The sequence below is a fragment of the Kogia breviceps genome, chromosome 2, assembly GCF_026419965.1.
Source record: "Kogia breviceps isolate mKogBre1 chromosome 2, mKogBre1 haplotype 1, whole genome shotgun sequence".
Classification (NCBI taxonomy): Eukaryota; Metazoa; Chordata; class Mammalia; order Artiodactyla; family Physeteridae; genus Kogia; species Kogia breviceps.
Genome location: NC_081311.1, coordinates 162,945,347 through 162,971,833, shown reverse-complemented (window position 1 = coordinate 162,971,833; position 26,487 = coordinate 162,945,347). Strand labels below are relative to the sequence as shown.

At 37.8% G+C, this 26,487-nt stretch overlaps 1 protein-coding gene across 1 annotated transcript in view; it reads left to right on the top strand.

Annotated features, from left to right (window-relative positions):
- The window catches only part of DNAH7 (dynein axonemal heavy chain 7), a 230,209-nt gene that overhangs the window by 11,170 nt on the left and 192,552 nt on the right, over positions 1 to 26,487 (top strand). Inside the window, exons 5-11 of the mRNA XM_067023255.1 lie at positions 2,685 to 2,772; positions 4,046 to 4,226; positions 5,936 to 6,011; positions 7,393 to 7,518; positions 12,673 to 12,792; positions 21,310 to 21,493; positions 22,144 to 22,323. Of these exons, the coding sequence (XP_066879356.1) occupies positions 2,685 to 2,772; positions 4,046 to 4,226; positions 5,936 to 6,011; positions 7,393 to 7,518; positions 12,673 to 12,792; positions 21,310 to 21,493; positions 22,144 to 22,323 (955 nt within the window). The remainder of the gene's footprint in view (positions 1 to 2,684; positions 2,773 to 4,045; positions 4,227 to 5,935; positions 6,012 to 7,392; positions 7,519 to 12,672; positions 12,793 to 21,309; positions 21,494 to 22,143; positions 22,324 to 26,487) is intronic.

The window sequence follows — 26,487 nt, the reverse complement described above, 5'->3', positions numbered from 1 at the left end:
GCTCTAGGTGCACAGGCTTCAGTAGTTGTAGCACGTGGGCTCAGTAGTTGTGGCTCACGGGCTCTGGAGCGCAGGCTCAGTAGTTGTGGCGCATAGGCTTAGTTGCTTTGCGGCATGTGGGATCTTCCTGGACCAGGGCTCTAAACCATGTCCCCTGCATTGGCAGGTGGATTCTTTTTTTTTAAGATGTTGGGGGTAGGAGTTTATTAATTTATTAATTTATTTTTGCTGTGTTGGGTCTTCATTTCTGTGCGAGGGCTTTCTGTAGTTGTGGCAAGTGGGGGCCACTCTTCATCGTGGTGCACGGGCCTCTCACCGTCGCGGCCTCTCTTGTTGCAGAGCACAGGCTCCAGACGCGCAGTCTCAGCAGTTGTGGCTCACGGGCCTAGTTGCTCTGCGGCATGTGGGATCCTCCCAGACCAGGGCTCGAACCCCTGTCCCCTGCATTAGCAGGCAGACTCTCAACCACTGCGGCACCAGGGAAGCCCGGCAGGTGGATTCTTAACCACTGTACCACCAGGGAAGTCCCCTGAGTTGTCTAATTTGCTGGCATAAAGTTGCTCAGATAATTTCCTTGCTGTCAGGCTTCCTATATATTTCCTCCCTTGGTACCTGTTGATTGCAAGAGGAGAGCCTTTTCTAGGGGTCTCCTAAGCAGATTGATTTCCTTCCTGCATGAGTTATGGTCTGTGGTGTTCTCAGTTGTTTCATCTGTTTTCTATCTTCTTTTCATGTTCCAAAAATTTGCTGAAGTATCTACTCAGCTGATGACCCTTTCGTTGCTTTACAATCCTCGGTTAAAATTACTACCATTTTCACAGGAAAACTTGAAAAAAAGGATGTTTATGTCACCATCTTGAACCAAAAATCTCTATTGATAAAGAGAAAAAATATCAATATAATTGTTTCAGTTTTGAGAAATAAAGTACATCATATTTTCTCTTTAACAGGTAAAGTGTCTCCAGTATTGATTGATTTATTTCTGAATGGAATGTTGCTTTGATGGAAAGAGCATGGCAATTTAGAAGCACATAGGGATGGGCAAATCCTTATTTTTGTATTTAATTAACAATGTGATGAAGGGGAAGTTATTTAATCTCTCTGACATTGTTTCTTCATCTGTGCAGTGGGGATAATTATGTCATTGTCTCCTGTAACAATAGGTGTGAGGATTAGAGAAAGCTTCTATTATGGTTCCTAGCAGCAGAATCTTTGCCTGTGGCCACAGAACAATAGAATTATAGAGGTTTAGAGCTGAAAGGTTCTTCATTCTGACTGCAAGAACTTCTGCAGCCTCTCCTATAGCCCCTAACCTCCTTCCTCTTCACCTCTCCTGACCTTGCTGCATCCCTCTAGGTCCACATTACTCACACAGAGGATGAAGTTTGAGCGTCAGGTTTCAGCAAAGTAGATAGGATAAGCATTTCTGCCATTAAAAAACAACAAAAAACCCAACAATCCATTTATTAAGGTCATATACTTCATAGCGGCAGAATCTGAACCCAGATGTCCTGATTCCTGAAGTACGTTACTGTCGTTAGTACCTTTTTACTATATAAACACCAAAATAACGAGATGATTACTTTTGCAGTTAAAATAACCCTTCTCTTTCCAGCCACAGAATCCCTGAAGATCTTCCACCACTCCTCTCATAGGCTTACTCCTCAGTTGATAAATGTTTATTGAGCACCTACTGTGTACTGAATTAAACTGAGATATTACCTGAGACATTCCTGAGACATTGCCTTGCCTCTCTTTTCTGGTCCATTTAGTTGAAAAAAATAAGTCTAAAGTTCACAAGATGGTGGATTCTTAGATTTGCAAAAAACTAAGTCAGAAGATCCATCCTGTGTACCTACTTTGGTATGATATCTCAGACAGATATTCAGCAAACCTCCAGTCTTCACTCACTGGGCAGTTAGTGGGAAGAAGTATTTTATTAACACAGCATCACTAACCTGTATGCATCCCCGATGAAGTTGGGCCCTGGAGCATGATACATTCAATGATAAAGAGGTTAAAGTTATCGCAGAACAACTTATTTTCCTGAAGATGTGAACTTTTCACACATTGGAGCCCCAGAGGAAGTCACAAAATGTGGCCCATATCTGATATAGGTTTTGAATTGAATTATACCTAGAAACATTATAATTATATGAACAGTTAGCCAATAATAAAAACATAGGAGTATATGAGCTTCTATGTCACTTGTTGCTAACTTCTAATATGTGTTCCTAGAAATCTGAGAAATGGTCTTTTGAAGAATATATCTGTGTCTTTGGTAAAACTACATTTAGAGTCTTTTCCTTTGGTGCTCTTCTAAACACCATATTTATAAATAACCATACATGTTTTAGGAATAATGCGAGAACATTCCTATAAAAGTTCAGAGAAGAGAGATGATTTTGGAGCAATGAGCAAGAATGAATAAAGCCTATCAAAAAGGATGTGGCCTCTGAATTAGATCTTTCAAATCACTTCCAATATAACTGTCTCTCTGAATAAAGAGAAGGTATTCTGGGAGGAATACGGTACCAAATAAGTATGTTTACTATTTTAAAAGTGTTCCACAATGCCTTTTTTCTTATTTTATAGAAGACAATCTGACAGATAAATCTATTGTTTTATGTTCTAACTGCCATTTATTTATATACATTTGAATAGTGTGTTTATCATTTTCTTAGGCAAGAAGATGCTGTCTTAGACTCAGCCACTCCAGATGAAAGCACGTTGCCAAAACTAACCACTTCTGCAATAGAGAAAGACGTCTTGGTAACAAGCTATTTCTTTTGTCAGTATAACTGAAAGGAAAGGAAGCACTTGAAGGTGCTTTTGTGCCTTTGAGTTTATTCTGTGCTCCTTCCTGTGCAAATACATGGATGTAGGAGTAAAGATGAAGCTCCATAAAATTGCTCTATTGGATTAATGGAGGAAATCATTCTTCCCCTTGTTTCCTAAGACCACAGTCAGAGAATCTCAAGTCTCCCTGCTCCCTATGTTAAAGCTAGCCTCGGTCATGTATAGCTTTTACATGTCTTTATTCTATGAGAAATTATTTTAATTACATAATGTACACTTCACAAAACATATTAACTTACTTTAGAAAAAAGTAATTCTTCAATGATTTCAAATATAGAATTTTTTAAAAGTAAATATAGAAGACTTTAACATTGCTAATTTGAAAGTATTTTGATGTTTAAATTTTTTTCTGATAAATGACATGTAAAAACTTGCAAAAATATATTGATGTTAAATGTCCATTGTTAGAGAAATACTATCATGTCTTAAAACAAATTTTTTGTGCTGTACACATTTAACAACATCTGTAAAATTATGGCATGGAATATTAATAGGCCAATTGGAAATTTTGTAAATCCTGTTGGAAAATATTTCTGAGATTAATGAATAGGGATACTGATTCACTTACAGATTTTTTTTTTTTTTTTTTTTTTTTTTTTTGTGGTACGCGGGCCTCTCACTGTTGTGGCCTCTCCCGTTGTGGAGCGCAGGCTCCGGACGCGCAGGCTCAGCAGCCATGGCTCACGGGCCCAGCCGCTCCGCGGCACGTGGGATCTTCCCGGACCGGGGCACGAACCCGCATCCCCTGCATCGGCAGGCGGACTCTCAACCACTGCGCCACCAGGGAAGCCCCACTTACAGCTTTTAAGATCTACTTCTGATTATCAATAACACAAGGACAAAAACTAACATACTAAATTTTCACACATTTATAGAACACTAAATTCTTCCTCCACATATATGAGTTCTGTTTAGTACATCATATATTTAGTAATGTAACTTCAAGTTTTAGAGTGTAGTTATGAATTAAGGTAAGAGTTTTAATTTTCATGAAATAAGTCATTTTTTTTTTAAATTTAGGAGAGCTCAAATAATGCCAATATGAATTGCAGAAAATAATTTTTTATTCTTTGTAAATACTTTGTTCTACTAAAACTTTAATTTTGCTCAGTGGTTTTATTTTTGATAAATACTTCTTTTATTATAGTATTAAACCCATCTCCATTTCTCATTATCTTTTCTGTAGAGATATTACTATTATATCCACCATGGAATTGATACGGATCACGTAGCCCCAATGGAAGATTCTTGGCTGGAGCATGTATTGAATTTAGTCCCGCAACATCTGAAAGTCCTCACTAACAGCATACTTGCATTATCTGATGAAATGAGAGAAGATTATCTTCTTAGTGTAAAAAAATCCATAGGTAAATCAGTATTTCTCTTTCTAATTTGAATGCGTCTTATTAAAGATAAGTTTTAAAAAATTTTAAGTTAACACCTATCTTTGAAACTATTTATTATATTTATTAGGCTGTTTCTTGTATTGTGGTTACATTGCTTAAGATCTCAGGCAAATTTCATTAATAAAATATAGCAAAAATTTTAAAAAACCTTCTATTTGTAGAGATATATCCCCTCAACAAAGGACATAACTGAAACAAAATTTAAAATGTTAATTAATATTACTGATATCATAAATTAGAGTGTGATTAATTACAAAACTACTGCTATGGACCAGGGGTTGGCAAACTACAGCTCATAGGCCCAATCTGGCCCACTGCCTGTTTTTGTGAATAAAGTTTTATTAAACACAGACACACATTCATTTGCATATTATCTATAGCTGCTTTTGCACCATAAGAGATTGTTGAGTAGTTGTGATAGAGACCTTGTTGCTCACAGAGTTGAAAATACTTGCAGTCTGGCCCTTTACATGAAAGTTTGCTGACTCGTGGTATAGAGCAATAGACTCTAAGACTGACATTATCAGAGCCATTTAGAAAGTACTCATTTCCGGACCCATCTGAATTAAAATCTCTGGAGGCAGTCTTTCAAATTTGTGCTTTTAAAAAAGGTTCTCCGATTGGTTGTGATAGTAAGCCTGGTATAATTGATGCTATGTCAAAGTTGGAGAAATCATACTGCTTTGAAATCGTTGCGGGACCCTTCAGGGAGGAGGGCATTCACTGCATTGAAGACTCCTATTGAGTGTTTTGATAATGTAAAGAGCCATATCCTTGCCCCCAAAGAGTTCATAGTGTAATGAGGGCCATGGACAAATCACTAAATTATAAAGCAAAGTAGCAAGTACCATGAGGAGAGAAATCGAGAACATGGTCTAAGGGAGAAGAGGTCATGCCTGACTTGTTAGGAAGGACTCTGTGGCACCTGAACTGAGTTGTGAAGGATGAACATATACATACTACGGAACATGCATGGCCTAGGAAATGGGAATGATGGCAGACAAGAGTGAAAGGCTCTTCCGACCTTGCAGGCGGCTCTGATGGCCAAAGAAGAGGGTGCATTTTGGGAAGGGGGTAGAATACTAAGGGCCTTACATGCTTTCTTTTAAGCATTTGAAGGTAGAGGAGAGTCACTGAAGGATTTTAGGCAGAGGAATAAAAACATTTGCATTTTAGAAAGAGCATCTTCAAAGAAAAGCAAGAAAGTTAGAATTAACTGAAAGACTGCAGAGGCAGAAGTAGCTCACTTTACTGATTTCATAACAAGGTAGTTCTATGCTCTTAAGCAGTTTAAAAGAGAACAACAAAGCAATATGCATCCTTCCTCAGTGAAGGGAAACTACTGCTACTCTGTACTGCTGACCTTCAATTCAATAAGAACACTTTTGGTGGAAGAGCTAGAAAGGAAAATGTATCAATAATATTAAGAGCAATGATTTTTGATTGAAAGAACAGAAGCATTGTTAAGAAAGGGTATATACTCAAAGACACAGACATCATAGATTTTCTCATAAAAATTTTAAAATTTTCTTGTGTTTATAAATGCACAAATCGCTCATTTAAAAAAAAACTTAATGTAAACAATTTTAAAGGAATTAGTTTTGCAATTGCTTGGGAAATTCTATAATTACTATAAGGTTGTTGATCAGAACTTTTCAATTTTCTTTTAGTTGATTTTGTTTTAAAAGATCCTAGAGAAAAGGAAGATGACAGAAAGGTAGAAGAACTTCCACCCCATCGTGCTGAGTAAGCAATCAAGTTTCACTAAGAATATTGATTTTTTGCAGTCATTTCTCTATATGTGGATATATTTATACACTGATTATGTTTTCTCATATGTATGTTTATAATTTGTGTACTGCATATATACAACTGATCATACTATCTTTGTTTATGTATTTAAGCCCTAACATGTTATGTTTACAAATTGATGGATAGATGGGTAGGCAAACACACACTGACAGATGGATGCCTAGGTGGTTAAAACATAAGTGCTCTGGTGAAAGACCTTGATACAGATCTTTTTATCTCCACAGCTCCAAGCACAGGCTTTAGATATAATAGGGACATGAAAGCTTGATGGCCATTTGAATGCCCCAAAACACAGTGGGAATGTTGCAGAAAATATGCAAACACAAAATATATTACGTGGATTAAAATATAGAAGACATATGGGAAAATCCACTTGCTATATATTTTCCCTAAAATAACATTTAGGAATACATCACTTAAATAGTTTGAAGAATAGAACTTATATGATTAAGTAACCACTTTAGTTTTTCTTTGTTTCTTTTGTATCTTTAAAAGTGCCCCAAATTATTTCTCTTAACAACTAAAAAAAAAGGGGTCAATGTATCTTCTATGGAGAACAGATTTTCTCCCAGAGAGAGACAAAAACTACCCTCTGTCATTGTAAAGGTGATATGACCACAAATGAAAAACTGAATTAACCTTACTGTATATTAAAACAAGACTAAGTGTTTAAAATCAATGAGAGTAAAAAAAATTTACTGGCATAAAATGTAAATGTTTAAATATACTCTGAAAGATGAAGATGGAACATCTTTAGTATATAAAAGATGACTAGTCAAGTCGGAGGAGTTACAGAATAAATATCTTTAAATAGAATGTTAGTGTTTATGATTTTGTAAATGACCTTTACACAGTCAGAGGTGAGGTTCAAGAAGATTTCCAGGCTGGAGTATATCCTTAAAATGTTTTAAAAACAATAGGGACATAAAATGTTTAAATGTTTCCTTTAAAAATATCTTTTAAGATATGTATAGCTGGCTAGCTGGCTACTCTTTCTGTTTGATCACCATTAGTTATATGTGGACTCCATCACATCAAGCATTTAGAGAAAAACAATTGCCTTATGTGATAAAAATTCAAATCTAATTTTATCTGTGTTAGTTAAAAATTATACTAAACGACAAAGAGTATGACTTTTGTATACTTTAAAACATAATTACATGTTTTGTTATTACCATGAGGGATAAATCCTATTTTTAATTCAAATTAAAGTCAAAAAATTATTACTCAAATAAAATTATTACTTAAAAAGTACTTTGACTTTTTAAGACTTTCTGATTTTTAAAGAAAATGACTATTTTCTCTTTGCTTTCAGAATGGAAATTCTTCCAAAACCTTGGAGGAAATCCTTTTTAGCTGCAAGCAGTTATATTAGGGATCACTTGAATACAATGAACCCTACAATGTTGGCGGTGCTAGATTTGTGGCACAGTACTTTTAAGTAAGTATTTCTGGCCTTACTGAGGTTTTTTTTGTTGTTTGTTTTGTTTAAGAGAGATGAAAGTTATTACATCTTAATTATTTCTTTTACTATTTTAACTATAAATTTAAAAAATAATTACAAATCTAACCTAAGTAAGCATGGTTTTAAATAACATAGAAGTGTGTAGGGTAAAAATGAGCGTCGCCATTATGTCTTATCCAGTTCTCCCTTCCCCACCCCCACCAGGTTACCATATATACTGTAAGGGGTAATCACAGTTAAGGGGCTGAATCTCCATGGCTCGTTTTAAATCCCACAGAACATTAGCTGCTACAGTCATCTATATTGTTTAGAAACCGAGGTAATACTGCCCATGTGATTAGCATGAGGTGAAGTTTCTGGGCGATTGTTGGCGATCATGCATCTCCTTGTGGGCGTCGTCATGGTGGGAAAGGTGCAGAGCTGGATGTGAAGGCTGGTGGGTGCTATGGAGTTACAGACCTTGGCCCTAGGGCTGAGGACAGTTTACCTCGCAGTTTAGAAGCTCCAGCTTCATATTCCCTCCCTTGTGCCGCCCCTTCCAAGGCACTGAGGGGGGCATCCTAGCAATAGGCACACGTGGACATACCTATTTCTAAAATATGCAGAAGTAATACAGATTTATATCATTTTTCTTAAAGAAGCCCTCCCAAAACCCAAATGGGTCCCTGTCTCGTGATAGAGGACATGCATGGCAGCCTGGCCTCCAAGGTGGTCCCATGAGCCTTTTCTCACCCTCCCAGCCAAAGCCCCAGTTTACATGCAATCTGTTCTCCAGGGTCTCCTGGTTCTTAATTGCAGGTATTGTCCTGAGGACACAATAACGAGCACATTTTCTCGCCTCCTGCAGACCAGCAAAGGGAAAGCTAAGAGCTTTGGGTGCTACAGAAGCACAGCTGTTGTCTCTGCTCTGGAAAGCACCCCTGCACATACACTAGGGGGCCCTCACTGACCAGCTTCTCTGAGCTCCTTCCAAAGTTGGGACCCTTAGTGCCCAGGAGCACCTAACCCTAACCCTGCTCCCAGCCCTGCACCAGGAAGCCAAGCCATCCAGAATCGCCCCAGCTCTGCCACCCTCCCATCAGAGGCTCTCCATTTCCCACCTGTGAGATGAGTGTGGGTCTGTGGTGTCGAAGGCCCCTCCCCTCCCTCCCTCCATCCCTCTCTCCCTTCCTTCCATTTTTAAACAAATTTTAATGTAATTTCTTTACACAGATACATATGTAATTAATTACACAAATGTGATCATATACACTTTTTAAGTACAGCCCTTTTTTCTTTACTTTGCCTGACTCCCACCAACCTGGCCTTTCTTTTCCTCATACGTGCCCTGCTTTCTACCAACCCCGCCAAAGACATGAAAACCGTAAGTGGGGCATCTTCCCATATTTTTCTTTGTGCTCATGTAGCCAAATATATATGTATATCCACATACGTATATATACATACATAGCATAAAACTGGCTTTTGTCAGTGAGACTGTTTACTCCTAGAAAGCACATCCTTTCAACTTTCCATTGTATAAGGTGGATTTCTTTGTCTTCTTGAATTTGTCTTATAGGAAGAGGCCATCTCCCTGCCCCATGCTTTTCTCATTTCGTTTCTTTTGGGTATTGAGACTCAAATATCTCTCCCTGACAGGGCCCATGATCTAATTTTGTCTGCAGTGATGAGATCATACAATACAGTAGACCACTTTCACAAAGGATGTTTACATGCAGTAGTACATTTCATTTTCAAAACACCACCACAGTGTTTATTTTATTTTTTTAATATCCGTTCATACATGGAACTGCTAGAACACACTGGGCTGGATGCTAGAGGATGAGCACCGTTGCCTAATATTGTTCATAAAGGGCTAGACTTTGTCTATTGTACAATGTCAGGAGGCAAGAGACAAGAAAATGAAAGGAGGAAGGGGAAGAAGAAACAGTAACAAAGCCGAGATAAGAAAACAGTAAATAGTAGATATGTCCAAAATTAGTGTCCAGGGATGTGGTGGCAGAGGTGTTAAGTTGCAGCAGCTGAAGCAAACCTCAGGGCTTCCAGGGTAAAGACAAATGAGAGAGAAGCTTTGCAGTCTGTGGGTGGGAAGAGAGCCCCACCAACTCCTATGTTGCCTTTGCCGGTGTAAGATGTTTTTATTCTCTGTGTGAATATTAAGAGTGGAATGGGCAGACCCAAGTGCTGCCCCTCTGAGGAGAAGTCAGCATTGAACACACAGGGCATCCTTACTCTGGGTTAACAGTCATTTGCCCTGAATCTCAGCAGGTCTTGAAGGTACAGGACATCTCTATGTATGGCTGTGGGTTGGGGGATGGTGATACAAAAACATCATCTGAATGACTCTAAAATGCATGAATAGGGACACCTCTATGAATGAGGATGCTCTCTAGATGGAAATGTGCAAATTCATGTCATTCAGTATTTATGCTTACAGAACCCACTTAATGACAGAGATGGCATTTATAATGCAGTCAAAAACCTACATAGCACACAGGCATTTTTGCCTGCAAAATGGTCTGTGTCGGGGACACATGTATATACAGTGTATATATGAGTATAGAAATTATCAAAGGATATAAATTACAGTATTAGTAGGAGGATGTCTAAGAAAATGAGAAGATAAAGAACAACTTTTGAAGTTCATGATTTGATCAAGGCGAGTCCAAGAAAATACTTCTAGAACACTGTGGATTCATTTACTGTACAGTACTCAGAGAGGATACAACTTAATCTTAAACATATTAAAAAGATGCTTAACTCATAGTAAGAAAAACGCAAAGAGATTGAAATAAAAACTGCACTGAGATATCATTATATTTCCGATGGAATTGACAAAATTCCAAAATAGTGACATCATGCTTTGTTAGTGAAGACTGGAGAAATGGCACCCTTTTGAAGGGAATCCAGTCATATCTATCCAAATTACAAATTCATTTACACTTAAATCCAGCAATCTCACTTCTGGCAAATCGGTCTAGAGATACACGTGAAAATATAGGAAGTGATAGAGATTCAGGGTTCTTTACTGTGCCGTTTGTTAAGAGGATTAGCCCGGAAGCAACCAAGTAACCATTGATAGTGGACTGGTTCAATGAGTGATGGTACATTCACACCATGGAATATTATTACACAGCTATGAAATATGAATGAGAATAGTATCCACGTGCTAATATGGAATGGTCTCCAGGATGTATTAGGAAGGGAAGAAAGCGAGTGCAGAGCACCGCCTAGAGCGTGCCACTTGGAATGTAGTGAAGGAGAGCTGGCCAGAGCTGAACTTGTTTCTAAATTCATGGAGCAAGCAAGAAACGTAGGCACTTGGAGTGGGATTTAAGGGGCAACTTGGGCCCCGTGAGAAGTGAGATTAGCTTGGAGAACCGGAGATCAAAATCAGAGACTGACTTGGTGTTGGGTCCAGAGTGTTGGGCCAGGACTGTTGACGTCCCTCCGCCTGAAATCAGTGACGGATCCAAAGATCAAGGTGGGTTTCAGACTGTGCTGGGCATCAAGTGGCAGGTGGAAGGGATCCGTGACTGACAGCTGAGTCTCCCGAAATTGATGTCCGCTTGCATGCGGCAGGTGAGGGATAGGAAGAGTTCAGAGGAGAACCTGACGTTCACAGTCTGGGTGATTTGGGGCTGTTATTTGGTTGAGTACTCTTTTTCCTGACTCTTCCTGTAGTCTTTTACCAGTGGTTAAAGCTGTTGTTCTACTGCCAGATTATTGTGCGAATCGTCCTGAGAAAGTAGGACCAGTGTCTGGTGGTATTTTTCCCATCTTCTTAACAATTCAGCCTATTGACCAAACAGGAAATGTTATCGGCAGAGGTTACATGAGAAAGTTCTGTGAAACTTCTATAAAGGCTTATCAATCTCAAAACATGAAAGATGGGTGGCCTGTGCTTAGAATTGTGTCTAAATCAAGCACTGAGGAAGTGCAGGGAAAACTGGCCTGGTTGCTCAGTGGCAAAGTGCATTCTAGGTGCTCCTGCCCTAGCGACCGCTCTCCTTCAGTGCTGCTTCACACAGCACGCACCTGTACCCTGATTGATAGCTACAGCTTGGAGACATAGAGTCATGTTGAAAATGTTGACCAAGAAGCAGAAGGAGAGCAGATTATGTTTAGTTATGTGCTGTCATGCCACATTTTAAAAGTATTTTATTTAAAACATTGCTTTATACTGCTCAGTTGCCCAGAATAACGCATTACCAAAGATTCTCCAGCAATGCTTATACCTACTTTGTGCCTAATGTATCACTGATGTCGTATACTTAACCTCCTGGTAACCTAAGAGATGGACTTTTGCTTGTGAAAGGAATGTAAATAGATGTGAAATGTGTTTTGTCTACTGACCAGTATTTTACTTTGGTTTTTAAGTAAAAATTAAAAGGTGATGTTTTTAATAGTGTTTCCTATCTTTCAGATAACATAGAAATCATTTAACCATGTGGAAATTAAGTAGCAGTTTCTCAATAGGGAAGAAATCTGTAGTTAAATTGAGGAGACTAGTACACTGTAGTGCTAGTAGCATTGTTCTTTCACTTTAATCTGCCAGAGAAGCTTCTTAACTGACTAAAGTGTGTATATAACAAAGATCATAGTGTTGTCAGAATTGAAAACTCTTGGCTGGAGAAAGCACTGTGTTTTCTGAAAAAATCAAAACCAGACAGGTTCGAAAGATTTTTATACACTGAGTCTTAATTAGGTGTGAGAACTCCCTCACTTCATGGCTCTCCAATATCCAGGGTTGCTCTCTGTTCAGAAAGGGTGGAATTTTTGTATTAGGAGGAGTGGACCCTGTAAGTTTGGAGCCCTGCCTCTTTTCCTGTTTTAATTGTTGCAGTTTGAAAGCAAAAATCAGTCTAACCTAACCATCAAATTTCAGTTATTACGCCCTTCCTCTACTGTACAGCACAGTTTCATAATATCAGATTGTGCTCCTGCTGAATTTAATTATATTAATTATTTCTTAAATTAAAATATGTTCTTGAATATTTTTATGGAACACGAATTTTAGTGATAAAACCTAGGAATATCATTTTTCGAGAAGGGATCAATTAGCAAAATGTTAAATTAAAAAAAAAAAAACCTCATACTTAAATCACTGTTCATTTTCCTCTCTTGTAGAAAGTTACGTTTAGTTGATGTAGAAGAATTTCACAATTGCCAGGATGCATTAGAGCTGTCGACTTTTCAGAGCATTGTCATGAAACACATGGAATCTGCCAAAGAGACTCTACTTAAAATGTAAAGTTTTGAAGTTTCATGTATGAAAACATAAATTTAAAAATGTGATTGGTGGGCTACTGCAGTTTAACTGCTTTTAGAAATCTCATTTTTAAAAGTTTGTAATCATTTCCGTTTGAGAGTTAAATATGATATCTTTAACTGCCTTGCTCTGTGATGTCTATCCAGATGTTCTACACAGCATAGATTGTACAGAAACTAAAATGATTATAATTGATACTTTTTCTCAACGTCTGGTTTCTACCCTCTGCTCTGAGAGTAGGGGTGGATAACGTGGGGGGAAATGATGATCAACTAATCGTTCACCAGAGATTTATTTGAATCTACTGTTAATACATGCAAGGTAATGTGCCTGTTACATTTTGGTTTTGGATGGAGGATGCAGAACAGTTTAACGAATGCTTAGGTGAGGAAAATATATTCTTTAAAGGAGTTTATAGTCGTATTGGAAAGTTAGACTTAATTAAACATCATCTTGGATTGGCCCTTCAAATTGGGAGAGCCACATGTGATAATTATCGATACTGGTGCCGGAGAATACGTTCTGAAACAATACAGTAAAATTGTCTTTGTCATGGGCCGTTAAGTTATTATAAATGGGACATTAATATTAGATCAAATTTAAGATAACAGAGGCCATGAAACTCCATCATGGCTTCATGATTTCCAAGAGGTACTTAGACGTGTATCTTGACAGTTTAAGACTGAATCTTCCCTTTATATTTTTTTCTTCTCTAATACGTTAGAATCAAATTCTTTGTCCGACATTACTTGAAAGAAGTTTAGACTTCTATTTAGTATTAGTATTTAGTTCACATGAAAAAAAATAGAGGAGAGGTGCAGAATGAAAGTGCATAATTAATTGCAGAAGAGAATATGACCCCATAAGGACAGAATAAGAGTAAATTATCTTGATCTATAACTTCAGGGTTCCACCCCCAGGAATACATTCCCACTGCAAATTTTAGTAGACTGGGTGTGTCAAAGTACAGAGTAGAGGATAAACCGTTATTGAATGATTTTGCTGAGAGATGTAGCTTGATTAACTGTATCTCTTGATGCCTCCTGATTGACTCTAAGGGAAGAACTCTCTGACTATACTTTACATAATGAGCCAGAATGTGTTTATCGTGGCTAAAAGGCAGAACATCGGCTCACCGAAGTGGAGAAACAATTAGTAAATGATTAATTATGACATCTATGCCAAACCCAACGTCTTCTCTCAGTCCTATCCTCCGCTTCTACTCAGCAATTGCTGTGGTTTAATCACCACCGCCTTCCGTTAAGTCTCTGTTCTGCGTTCCCGTGCCCATTTCTTCTTTGATCTCCTTTTCTGGCTCTACTTAATCTTACTATCTTTCCTAAGAGTAGGGGCTCTCCAGGCGTTTGCTTTTGTTCTTCTTCCCTATATTCTCGACAGTTTCATGACTTCGTCTGTCTTAGCTGTCTCAAGATGTTATGTTTTCTGAGCTCTGTGCCCTTCTTATAAACTTTCTACTGTATATCTCTAGTTGAATGCCACGTCAGCACCTGATTCTCAGCATTTCCGTAACGGTACTCATTCTTTCTTCCAAGCCTGCCATTCTTCCTCCTCTGGACCTCTCCCAGGCCATGCTGAAAACTTTTCGACTTTTTCTGGCTCTTTGCTCATCATGTACATCCTCACCATCCCCAGCCATATTCAGTGTATTGTTAACTGTTGTTTTCTTGTTGGGATATATTTCACTTATAAAATTCACCACTTTAATGTGTATACTTCAGTGGTTTATAATATATCCACAAGATTATGCGGTGGTCATCACTAATTCCATCACCCTCAAAGGAAACCCTGTATCTGTTAGTCACTCCCATTCCACCCTGACAAGCCCCTAGCAACCACTAATGTACTTCCTGTCCCTGTAGATTTCCCTACTCTGGACAGTTCATCTAAGCGGAATGGTACCATATTTATGTCTGACTTCATACACTAAGCATAATGTTTTCAAGGTTCATCCGTGTTATAGCATGTACCAATACTTTATGTCTTCTCATGGCCAAATAATAATCCATTGCAGAATATATTAATACCACATTTTGCTTATCTATTCATCAGTGTGGGTTGTCTCTACTTTTTGGCTGTTATGGATAATGCTTCCATGAGCATTTGTTTTGCGTAAACATTTGTTTTCAGTTCTCTTCGTTGTATACCTAGGAGTGGAATTGCTGGGTTATATGATAACTATATTTAACTTTTTGAGGAACTGCCATGATGTTTTCCAAAGGGTTTGTTAGATTTTACATCCCTAACAACAATGTATTCCTACCATTCAATTTCTCTACATCCTTGCCAGTATTTGTTATTGTCCTTCTTTTTTTTTTTTTTTTTTTGCGGTATGCGGGCCTCTCACTGCTGTGGCCTCTCCCGTTGCGGAGCTCAGGCTCCGGACGCGCAGGCCCAGCGGCCATGGCTCACGGGCTTAGTTGCTCCGCGGCATGTGGGATCTTCCCGGACCAGGGCACGAAACCGTGACCCCTGCATCGGCAGGCGGATTCTCAACCACTGCGCCACCAGGGAAGCCTGTCCTTCTTTTTAATTATAGCCATTCTAGCAGATGTGAAGTGCTATGTCATTGTGATTTTGATTTGCATTTCCCCAATGACTAATGATGTTGAGCTTTTTTTCACATGTCTATTGTCCATTTATTTATCTTTTTGGATAAATATCCAAATCATTGCTCATTTAGTATTCAGTTATATGTCTTTTTATTTTTGAGTTGGAAGAGTTCTTTATACAGTCATCCCTTAGTATCCATGGGGGACTGATTCCAAGAAACACCCCCTCCCCCACAGCAGATACTAAAATCCACAGATGCTCAAGTCCCCTATATAATATGGCATAGTATTTGCATATAACCTACACATATCCTCCAAATTATCTCAGATTACTTATAATACTTAATACAATATAAATGCTATGTAAGTAGTTGTAAATACAGTATAAATGCTATGTAAATAGTTGCTGGCACATGGAGAATTTAAGTTTTGCTTTCTGGAACTTTCTGGAATTTTTTCCTGATATTTTCAATCTGTAGTTGGTTGAGTCCACGGATGTGGAACCCATGGATACAGAGGGCTGACTGTATATTCTGAGTACTTTAGTAGACCCTCATCAGTTATGATTTTCAAATATTTCTCCCATTATGAGGTTTGTCCTTTCACTTTCTTGATAATGTTATTGGTAGCACAAATTTTTTTTTTTTCCCCCGGTACGCGGGCCTCTCACTGTTGTGGCCTCTCCCGTTGCGGAGCACAAGCTCCGGATGCGCAGGCTCAGTGGCCATGGCTCACGGTCCCAGCCGCTCCGCGGCATGTGGGATCTTCCCGGACCGGGGCACAAACCCGCGTCCCCTGCATCGGCAGGCGGACTCTCAACCACTGCGCCACCAGGGAAGCCCGGTAGCACAAATATTTTTAATTTTGATGAAGTCTAACTATTTTTTGTATATTGATTTTATATCCTGCAACCTTACTAAAGTCGTTTATTGGCTCAAATAGTTTGTGTGTAGGTGTGTATTCTGTGTAACATTGTGTCATCTGTAAATAGAACTTGTTCTAATTCTTCACTTCCTACCTGCATGTGCTTTTTTTTTCTTTTCTTTTCCTTGCCTAATTGCTCTGGTTAGAGCCTCCAATGCAGTGTTGAAGGGAAGTGGCAAGAGTGGACATCCTTATTTTCTTCCGGATGTCAGTGGAAAGGCTTTCAGTCTTCCTCTGACATTAGGTTAGCTGTGTTGGTGCCCTTTATCAGGTTGAGGAATTTCCCTTTACTTTTTAGTTTCTTAATTTTTTTATTATGAAATAATGTAGAGTTGCCACATGGCTTTTCCTGCATCTATTGAGATGATAATTAGTTTTTTTCTGTTACTGTGCTAATATGGTATATTACTATTGGTTTAATATATTGAGGCAACCTTGCATTCCATTTGGTCATGGAGTATAACCCTTTTTATATGCTGCTAAATTCAGTTTGTATTTGGTTGAGGATTTTTGTGTCTATATTTATCAAGGGTATTGATCTGTAGATTTCTTCTTCTTGTGATATCATTGTCTTGTTTTGGTATTATGATAATACTGTCCTCATGGAATTAGTTAGGAAGTATTCCTTTCTCTTTTTCTTTTTGGAAGGCTTTGTGAAGGATTGGTGTTAATTCTTCTTTAAACATTTGGTGTACAACTCACCAGTGAAGCTACCTATTCCTAGATCCTGGCCTTTTAATTTTCTTAGAATTTTTTTGATAATTAATGTATTTACTTATAATAAGTCTATTCATGTTTTCTGTTTCTTCTTGAGTCAGTTTTGGTAGGTTGTGTCTTTCTAGGAATTTGCTAGGTTATCTAATTTTGTTGGCATAGAGTTGTTTATTATGTTCCCTTTATTTCTATAAGGTCAATATTATTGTCTCCTTTTTTTCATTTCTAATTTTAACAATTTGAGTCTTCTCTCTTTTTATCTTGGTCAGTCTAGCTATAGGTTTGTCAATTTTGCTGATCTTATCAAAGAACCAGCTTTTGGCTTTGCTGATTTTCTCTATTTTTCTATTCTTTATTTTGTTTGTCTCCATTCAGATCTCTATTTCTTCCTTCTCCTTGTTTTGAATTTAGTATTCTCTCTTTTTCTGACTTCTAGTAAAGTTTAGACTATTGGATTAAGATCTTTTAAATATATTTTAATGTGTTTACAGGTCTAAAGTCTGACCACTACTCTTCTGTATCCCATGAATTTTGATATATGGTGTTTTCATTTTCATTTATCTCAAATGATTTTCTAATTTCCCTTGTGTTTTTGTTTTTAACTCATTGCCTGTTTAGGACTATGTTGTTTAATTTCTGCATATTTGTGAATTTCCACAGTGTCCTTCTGTTACTGATTTTCTAATTTTGTATGATTTTCATCATTTTATATTTACTGAGACTTCTTTTATGGACACCAAGTATTCTTGATCCTCTCTCAGAAGCATCTTCCATGTGTACTCCTTTCTGTCAATTCCCACTGCTACTACCCTTGGCGGGCCCTTTTATCCTCCCATATAGCCTACAAACCACTGCCAGGTGAATCTTGAAACATCCCCTAGTTCAGTGTACCTTCCGTTTGTTGACAAAATAAATCCACAATTCTTAACCTGCCTTTTAAGGTCTTCTGCAACCTGGACCGAATCTATCTTTTCTATCTTCTATCTTTCTATCTTTTCTCAGTTCTGAAAAAACTTTCACCTTGGGCCATGCCTGTAGAAATAGTCATGTTAAAATAAAAACAGCATGGCTTCTAAGATTAGCCTATAGCCATACCTTACCATTGTTAAATATCTATCCAATTGGTAAATCTGTAGACTCTTTGTTCTCCTTTTTAACCAATTGTTGGTTTTAAAATTAGTTACTCCTTGTTTGTTTCCATCTGTGAGATAGGAATTCTAGGAAAATTTGAAAGTTGCTCAGTTGCTCCCCACTTAAACTCTGTGACTCTTAGCATTGTCATCTTTGCAGACGTAATTGTATCAGATTTAATCAGAGGTTAAGGGGATTAAAACAGAATAAGAACCTCTTGGATACTATTAGCAAAATTTTATGTTTTATACACATATTTATAAAAACTTTACACAGAAAAAGCAACCGTCAGCAAAATATAAAGGCAGGCTACTGAATGGGAGAAAATGTTTGCGACTAATATACATCTAATGAGTAGCTAATATCCAAAATATATAAAGAACTCATACAATGTAATAGCAAAAAACAATTAGATTAAAAATGGTCAGAAGATCTGAATAGACATTTTTCCAAAGAAGACATACAGATAAATAACAGGTACATGAAAAGATGCCCAACATCACTAATTATCAGGGGAATGCAAATCAAAACCACAGTGAGCTGTCACTTCACACTTGTTAGAATGACTGTTGTCAAAAAGACAAGAAGTAACAAGTGTTGGTGAGGAGGTGGGGAAAAGTGAACTCTCGTGCACTGTTGCTGAAAATGTAAATTGGTGCAGCCACTGTGGAAAACAGTATGGAAGTTCCTAAAAACTTTAAAAATAGAACTACCGTATGGTCCAGCAAGTCCACTTCTGGGTGTTTACTTGAAGAAAAGGAAAACACGAATTTGAAAAGATATGTGCACCTCCATGTTCATTGGAGCATTCTTTACAATAGCCAAGACATGGAAGCAACCTAAATGTTCATCGATTGATGAATGGATAAAGAAGTTGCGACAGCATGGATGGGCTGTGGAGATATTATGCTAAGTGAAATATGTCAGACAGGGAAAGACAGATACCATATGGTCTCACTGGTATGCGAAACCTAAAACAACAACAACAAAAAACTAGGCTCATAGATGCAGAGGGCAGATTGGGGGTTGCTAAAGGAAGGGAGTAAGGGGTGGATGAAATGTTTGAAGAGGGTTAAAAGGTACAAATTTACAGTTACAATATAAATAACCCATGGAGATGTAGTACACAGCATGGTGACTACAATTAACAATACTGTGCTGTGTATTTAAAAGTTTCTAGGAGAGTAGATCTTAGAAGTTCTCATCCCAAGAAGAACAAAATTTTAATTATGGTGACCAGTGTTAACTAGGCTTATTGTGATCATTTTGCAATTCATACAGATATTCAGTCGTCATGTAGTAAACCTGAAACTAATATAATGTTATATCAGTTATACATCAATAAAAAAAAATTATGCCTCATGCTATTTACAGCACATAATGCAGCTCATTCCTGGAGAAGCCCCTCTGTGTCTTTCAGTGTCCAGACCAAATGACCCTTCTTCCATGTAATCTTTACTGTTACCTCATCAAAAGTGATCTCTTCCTTCTGAATGCCTCTGACACTTTGTTCTCTTATTACTTTTTCCTTTTATAATATATATTTATGTGTGTGCATTTTCCCCTCCACTCACCTATAAGTACTTTGAGGACTGAGTAATATTTAGTACCTCAAATGTTTTGTACATAATAGGAAACCCTGTAAGTATTTTTGAGACAATGATTGAATGAATAATTTTTTTCAATGTATTTTCTGTTCTTTGTCCTTTTTCCAGTCTTACAGCCCTGGACTTACTCCATCTCTCGCCTGAACTATTGGAGATTTCTCAATCCCCTTCATTAATCTTCTCTACTTAGTAGAGAAGGCATTCTAAGTAGAGAGGGCATTGCCCTTCTCTACTTAGTATTTGCTACTTGTCTGCCTTTGTCCTTTTACCTGTTGCTTTAACAGTGATACCCCGCTGCAGGAGGATCTGCGGTGTATTCACAGAGCGTGAGCCTGTCCCAGGTTCTTGTGTTTAGCTCCCAAGTTCTTCAGAAGTCCTCCCAGACTTCCCTCCACTTATTTTTTCCTATTTTCTATTGTATTAGCTCCATTATAGACAGTGAAATGATCAGATATATTAGCCCTACCTCTCCCACCTATTTTTCTTAGTATATTCTACTTCAGATCCTTTTCTCAGGGTCTTCCTCATTTCATTTTTATCTGTTCTTCACTGAAAATTGCCATCTTCACTATAGAGCCCTTCTCTATTACTTAAATAGAAAATTATGTCTCTATTCTTTGATTTCAAAGCTGTTTTTCTGCCATGACACATTGCCTTCATTATTATGAGAGAGAAGGGATCATGTCATATCTTTTCATATCTCCCATGACACTGTCCCTAGCACACAGTAGGCAATAAACACATATTTGTTAAAGTGATGAATACATACATTTAAAACTTTGGTTTCTCTTGGAGCATTCAGGCAACTCCTGAACTTATATTGACTCCTTGTTTTTAAAAATTTATTATCTCTTATGAAAGAGGTACAAATATTCCTTAATTTTAGTGTTGGACAGTGGTCTTGTAAACTGACAACTTCACTTGTTATCATCATAATGTATCTGTATATGAATTTCACTGTTTTCCTTTTATTACAAGGATACATATACATTTGAAACTTGTTTTAAATCGGTTATTCTTTCAGGATTTCTCATTAAGGAGGATAAAAAAATAATGTACTTGATTTTGTTGTTTTGTGTCTTGTTTTCAACTATCATTGTGAAATAGATAGAATAGCATAAATTACCAAGTGGGCTGAGCCACATAAGCCCTCCCTTGATTTAATGTTATTCACATTTTAGCTTTAAACTGACAAATCCATTCCCTGAAGAGCAATTTCAGAGACTGGGGAGGAGTATCTTGTAATACCCAATAAAGTTAATTGTCATATTATTCAAAAAGTGCAGGAATCATGGTTCCAGGAGTTCGATGTACCTTTTTATCACAGCATCATGTCATTGAGCCATTTTCCATTGGCTATGATTAAAATTTCTTTTCCCAGGAGGAGTGAAATATGCTAGCGCTTACATTTCAGAGAGTAGATAATGTGACTTGGCAATATACCTCTCCATAAAGACCTTTAGATGTTCAGAAGTTACTGTTAATGCTTAATGTAAGAGGAGTAATTCACTGAAAATATTAACTTTTAAAGGTCTTCTGTTCTTTCAAGGTGGTTTCCAGAAGTGCAGAATATTTATTACCAAGGTAATAAAAGAAAGCTATTGCCAACTGGTGACAGCAGTGCCAAGTTGGAATCCTTTTTCAACTGTGCTGCTATACTTATGACTTTACAGCTGCAGGACCTCGCTTTGGTTTCCATGCAAGATTTCACGGACTTAATTGCACAGCCCCCCGTAAGTAAGGTTCAGTTACACCAATATTCATTTACCAATTTATTTATTTTCAATTCTTTCAGAGTGGATAATTATAAAATAACCTTTACCAGTGGAAGAGCAGAAAGTATATCTTTAGACCTATTACACTTATGTGCTTTTTAAAAAAAGACTTAATGTCAACCTGCATATGTAGGATATATTATTATCATCACATTGGTGAGGTTAGTGGAAATAAGTAAAAATTCCTATAATTGGGAAATTTGGGTCATGAGGGCTGGGGAAGATTTCTCCAAAGAACTCTTTTCTTTCTGGAGGAAGGTCCTGTTATAGGGTGAGTGGAGTCTGGGAATTTGAATGTTCTCCTCTTGGGCTCCTTCTTTCATGATTCTAGAACCCCACTGCTGTGCACATCTTCCTTTTTCTGGAATCTTGACCCTATAGTTGATCTGTAGGCTCAGTGGATACTAGATACCAACAAGTCTAGCTGGGAATGGCTCTTGCCCTTTTTGGTACAGTTCCTCTTTGGCTTAACTGTCTAGGACATAAGAGGAAGGGTGAGTTCTCATGTATCCTAATTGGGACCAGTGCACTCCTTAGTCTATCACAATTCATATGCATATATATATGTATACTTTATTATATATATATATATAACTTTTTTGTTGCAGGATTCTGTTAGAGCTTTTGAACATCCAGGTTTTGTCATGAGGCTGATTCTTGATAATGACACCATTAAGTTTGAACCTGATTTCAGTGACTATATAGACATCCTTCTAAATGTTTATGATGTCATGATTAAGGCTGTCAGTTTCGTGCCAAGAGTTGAGGCAAAATTGTATTCCAAGTCGGTAAGTAATAAGGATATTCTGATTGTTTCAGTTTGCATGATGGTATTTGCTTCAAATAACTTCTTTTAGTATAGACAGGTATCCTCTGCTTTACAGAATACAAATGGGCTAGTAACATTGGCTTATAAGGCAATTTTGCTTTAAAAACATACTATTTTCCCATTAGCTTCTCTTAAATACTGGTTTCTTAGACCAGTCTTCTATTGAACTCAGCTGAAAAGTTTCTGAGGGGGAAGAATTAAAGTTGTGATCTGGTTTGAAGCCATCAATGAGCATTTGCCGTAGCATTCACACCATGCTGTTGACATGAGTTAACACCTTCATACCTTCAATCTAACTTAAACAATTACTATTACCTTTAAGCTCTACCTCCCAATTGGTCTTCCCTGTTCATATCCCTATCCTTCTACCTTCTAGCAAAGGAATCACTATCTGGCACTTTGTAGTTATTTTTTAAATTAATTTTTATTGGAGTATAGTTGATTTACAATGTTGTGTTAATTTCCCCTCTACAGCAAAGTGAATCAGTTATACATATACATATATCCATGCTTTTTTAGATTCTGTTCCCATATAGGTCATTACAGAGTATTGAGTGGAGTTCCCTGTGCTATATAGTAGTTTGTTATTAGTTACCTATTTTATGTATAGTAGTGTGTATATGTCAATCTCAATCTCCCAGTTTATTGCCCTTCCTTTCCCCCTTCATAACCATAAGTTTGTTTTCTGCATTTGTGACTCTATTTCTATTTTGTAGATTGGTTCATTTGTACCATTTTTTTAGATACCACACATAAGCGATATCATATGACACCTGTCTTTCTCTGTCTGACTTTACTCAGTATGACAATCTCTAGGTCCATCCATGTAGCTGCAAATGGCATTATTTTGTTCTTTTTTATGGCTGAGTAATATTCCATTGTATATACGTGCCACATCTTCTTTATCCATTCCTCTATCGGTGGACATTTAGGTTGCTTCCATGTTCTGGCTATTATAAACAGTGCTGCAGTGACCATTGGGCATTTTGTAGTTATTATTCTGAATTCTTAAACATAAACTTACTACATTCTGTATATCTGTAAACAATTTCTCTTTAGTTTTTCTATGTCTTTGTATAGATGGAATCATCTTATAAATAGTCCATGACTTGTTTTATTTTACTTAACACTGTGATTGTGACATTATTCATTTTGAGAATATTACCTTCTTCATAGAGCTTCTAATTTTTTTATCTTTTTTTTTTTTTTTCTCAAAAGCCATTAACGTTTCTTTTTTTCAACTAGGCCTGGTCATTTTTGATAGTCTCTTGTGCTTAGTCATGTATTCATTACTCTTCTCTGCTAATCTGACTCTGCTCCTGGTGGTTTATTTCTGTGGGTGTTTTTTCTTTATTATTATGGGCTTATACACATAAGAACTTTATGCAGGGAAGTCTCTGAGGCCTTGATTTGGGTTGGTTCCTCTGGATTTTGCATATTCTCTTGACATGTGCTCTGGAGGCCCCTGCAAACCCAGGACCCTTTTTTTTTAATGATTTTTTTTTTAAGGGAACTTTATTTTTATTTATTTATTTATTTATTTGGCTGCGTTGGGTCTTTGTTGCTACTCAGGCTTTCTTTAGTTGCAGTGAGGGGGGGCTACTCTTCGTTGCGATGAGCGGGTTTCTCATTTCAGTGGCTTCTCTTGTTGTGGAGCACAGGCTCCAGGCACACAGGATTCAGTAGTTGTGGCTCGCGGGCTCAGTAGTTGTAGTTCGTGGGCTCTAGAGTGCAGGCTCAGTAGTTGTGGTGCACAGGCTTAGTTGCTCTACAGCATGTGGGATCTTCCCGAACCAGGGCTCGAACCCGTGTCCCCTGCATTGACAGGCAGATTCTTAACCACTGCGCTGCCAGGGAAGCCCCCAGGACCCTTTTAAACAAAATTCTTGCCTGAGGATTTTGTGGATGACACTGGATAAACTGTGAGTGTTTACCCAAATGTGTAAGAGAGCAGGCTTGTGGTTCCAAATTCTTAAGACGACCATCCTTTCTCTTCTCCACTGAAAAACAAGGCCAAAACAAGCCATTTTCCTTTCTTGCCCCCTCATTTAAAGGTTCTGTCAGCTTGCAGCATTCTGAAGTTTTGTGTCCTCAGAGCCCTCATTGTGAGGTTGTGTCACTTTTCATTGTTCCTGGCTTTATGTAGGGGTATCAGTTGACTTCCCACCTTACTCAGGCTTGAGGCTCTGTTTCCTGACAGCCGTTCTCTCACCCATGCCACCCAGCCCCACACATGTGCCCATCCTGCTGGAGACTCATTAAAGCAAAGCTCAGGCCACCAGGGATCAGCAGAGTCCCCTGGGCAGCTGCTCACGTCCGCATATAGTTACCTCCCGATTCATGTATTCTCTCATCTTTGGCCCCTTAGACTTTCCTTATTATTTTACTGCCTTAACCATGCATTATAAAAGTTATATTTGGCATTTTCCCCAGCATATTTATGTGTTTTGAACTAGGTCGTTGTTTTCAAACAGGGTATCTATTCCTCATATCACCATAAATAGAAGTCTCTCAAGAAACTTACTGTTTACTTTGTTTTTTTGTTTAATTCCAGTTCACCTATTGCATCCTTTTGTATTCTGTTGATACCCTGCCTTCCTCAAGAATGACTAGATGTAGCTTATGAAACAGACAGATATAACAAGTTAATAAGAGTTACTAGATAAAGTTTGAAGTGGAAAAAAGTATTATAATCATCTGAATGAAGACAGTTGCTATGATTTTATGCTTATAAAATATGACTCTAAGCTTCCTGGTTTCTACAGTTAAGAGGAAAATATAACAAGTTTTAGACTGCTCAGGTATTTTTTCTGGTATCAAATTTTGAGAGATAGGTCTTTCCTGGGGCATTATACGTGGGGTAATGATTCTAAAACCCTATGTATCAGCGTCATGTGGTGACTTTTTTTTTTTTTTTTTTTTTTTTTTGTGGTATGCGGGCCTCTCACTGTTGTGGCCTCTCCCGTTGTGGAGCACAGGCTCCAGACACGCAGGCTCAGCAGCCGTGGCTCACGGGCCCAGCCACTCCGCGGAATGTGGGATCTTCCCAGACCGGGGCACGGACCCGTGTCCCCTGCATCGGCAGGCGGACTCTCAACCACTGCGCCACCAGGGAAGCCCCATGCAGTGACTTTTAAAAATACAAATCCAGCGGTCCCCGCCACCCCCATTCCCTGCACCTAGAGATGTAGATTTACAATGACAGTCTGTACTCAGAAGTAGGTATACTGGTAAAATATCCCTAGATGATTCTGGCAATCCCTCAAGTTTGGAAACAAGTGATACAGAGGGTACTTGAATATTAATGAGCTTCACATTAGATCCAACAATTTCACATTGCAGTACATAATATATATTGCTTGACCCTAAAGTTCTTTTTCAAAAAAGATGACACCAAGCATCTGCTGTGCCCTGGGGGGTGACGTAGTGGTGATGATGGTGGGATTCACTAATGTAGTCGTGAAGCATCTAGTTCTGATAAAGTGTGATTTCTGAAATGTCCACTAGGGAGCATAGCGGACAAATGCATCCTGGATACCTGAACAAATTACCCAGTTCTCTAAGGAATCCTTTCATATTCTCAATTTGAAAGCTGTAGAATATTCACTACTGGTAATGATTTTTATTTGTTACAGTTAAAAATCCCTTTTTCTGGACAACAGGTAGAGAGCATATATATTTTTTAAGTGTAACTTGGTTCAAGGTAATAAACCATATATGCACATTTACTTGTCCTCTTATTCAAAAAGAGGAGACAAGTTGTTGAGATTTGTTTGCTTATTTAAAATTGTTGTCTGATACATTCTTGCCCACGTTATTCTAATGGTGATAGCAGAATGCAAATTTTGCAACTAGGGATTTTAGTCTGTTCTAGTTGCTGTTCACACTGACCTCTGAAAGCTCAGAGGTCAGTGAATGAGTAAGCAATCCTTCTTTGTTCTACATACCTTACTCCTCAAGGTGAAGAAGGACTGTGACTGTGATCATATGACATTGAGCTGACTAATTTTTTTAAAAATAATGTACAATGCAAGGCTACCTTTTAAGCTACCATATACAGTTGTACAAATAGAACATGGATTTTGCTGTTTTGATATTCCAACTCTTATTTTGTGTATGTTCT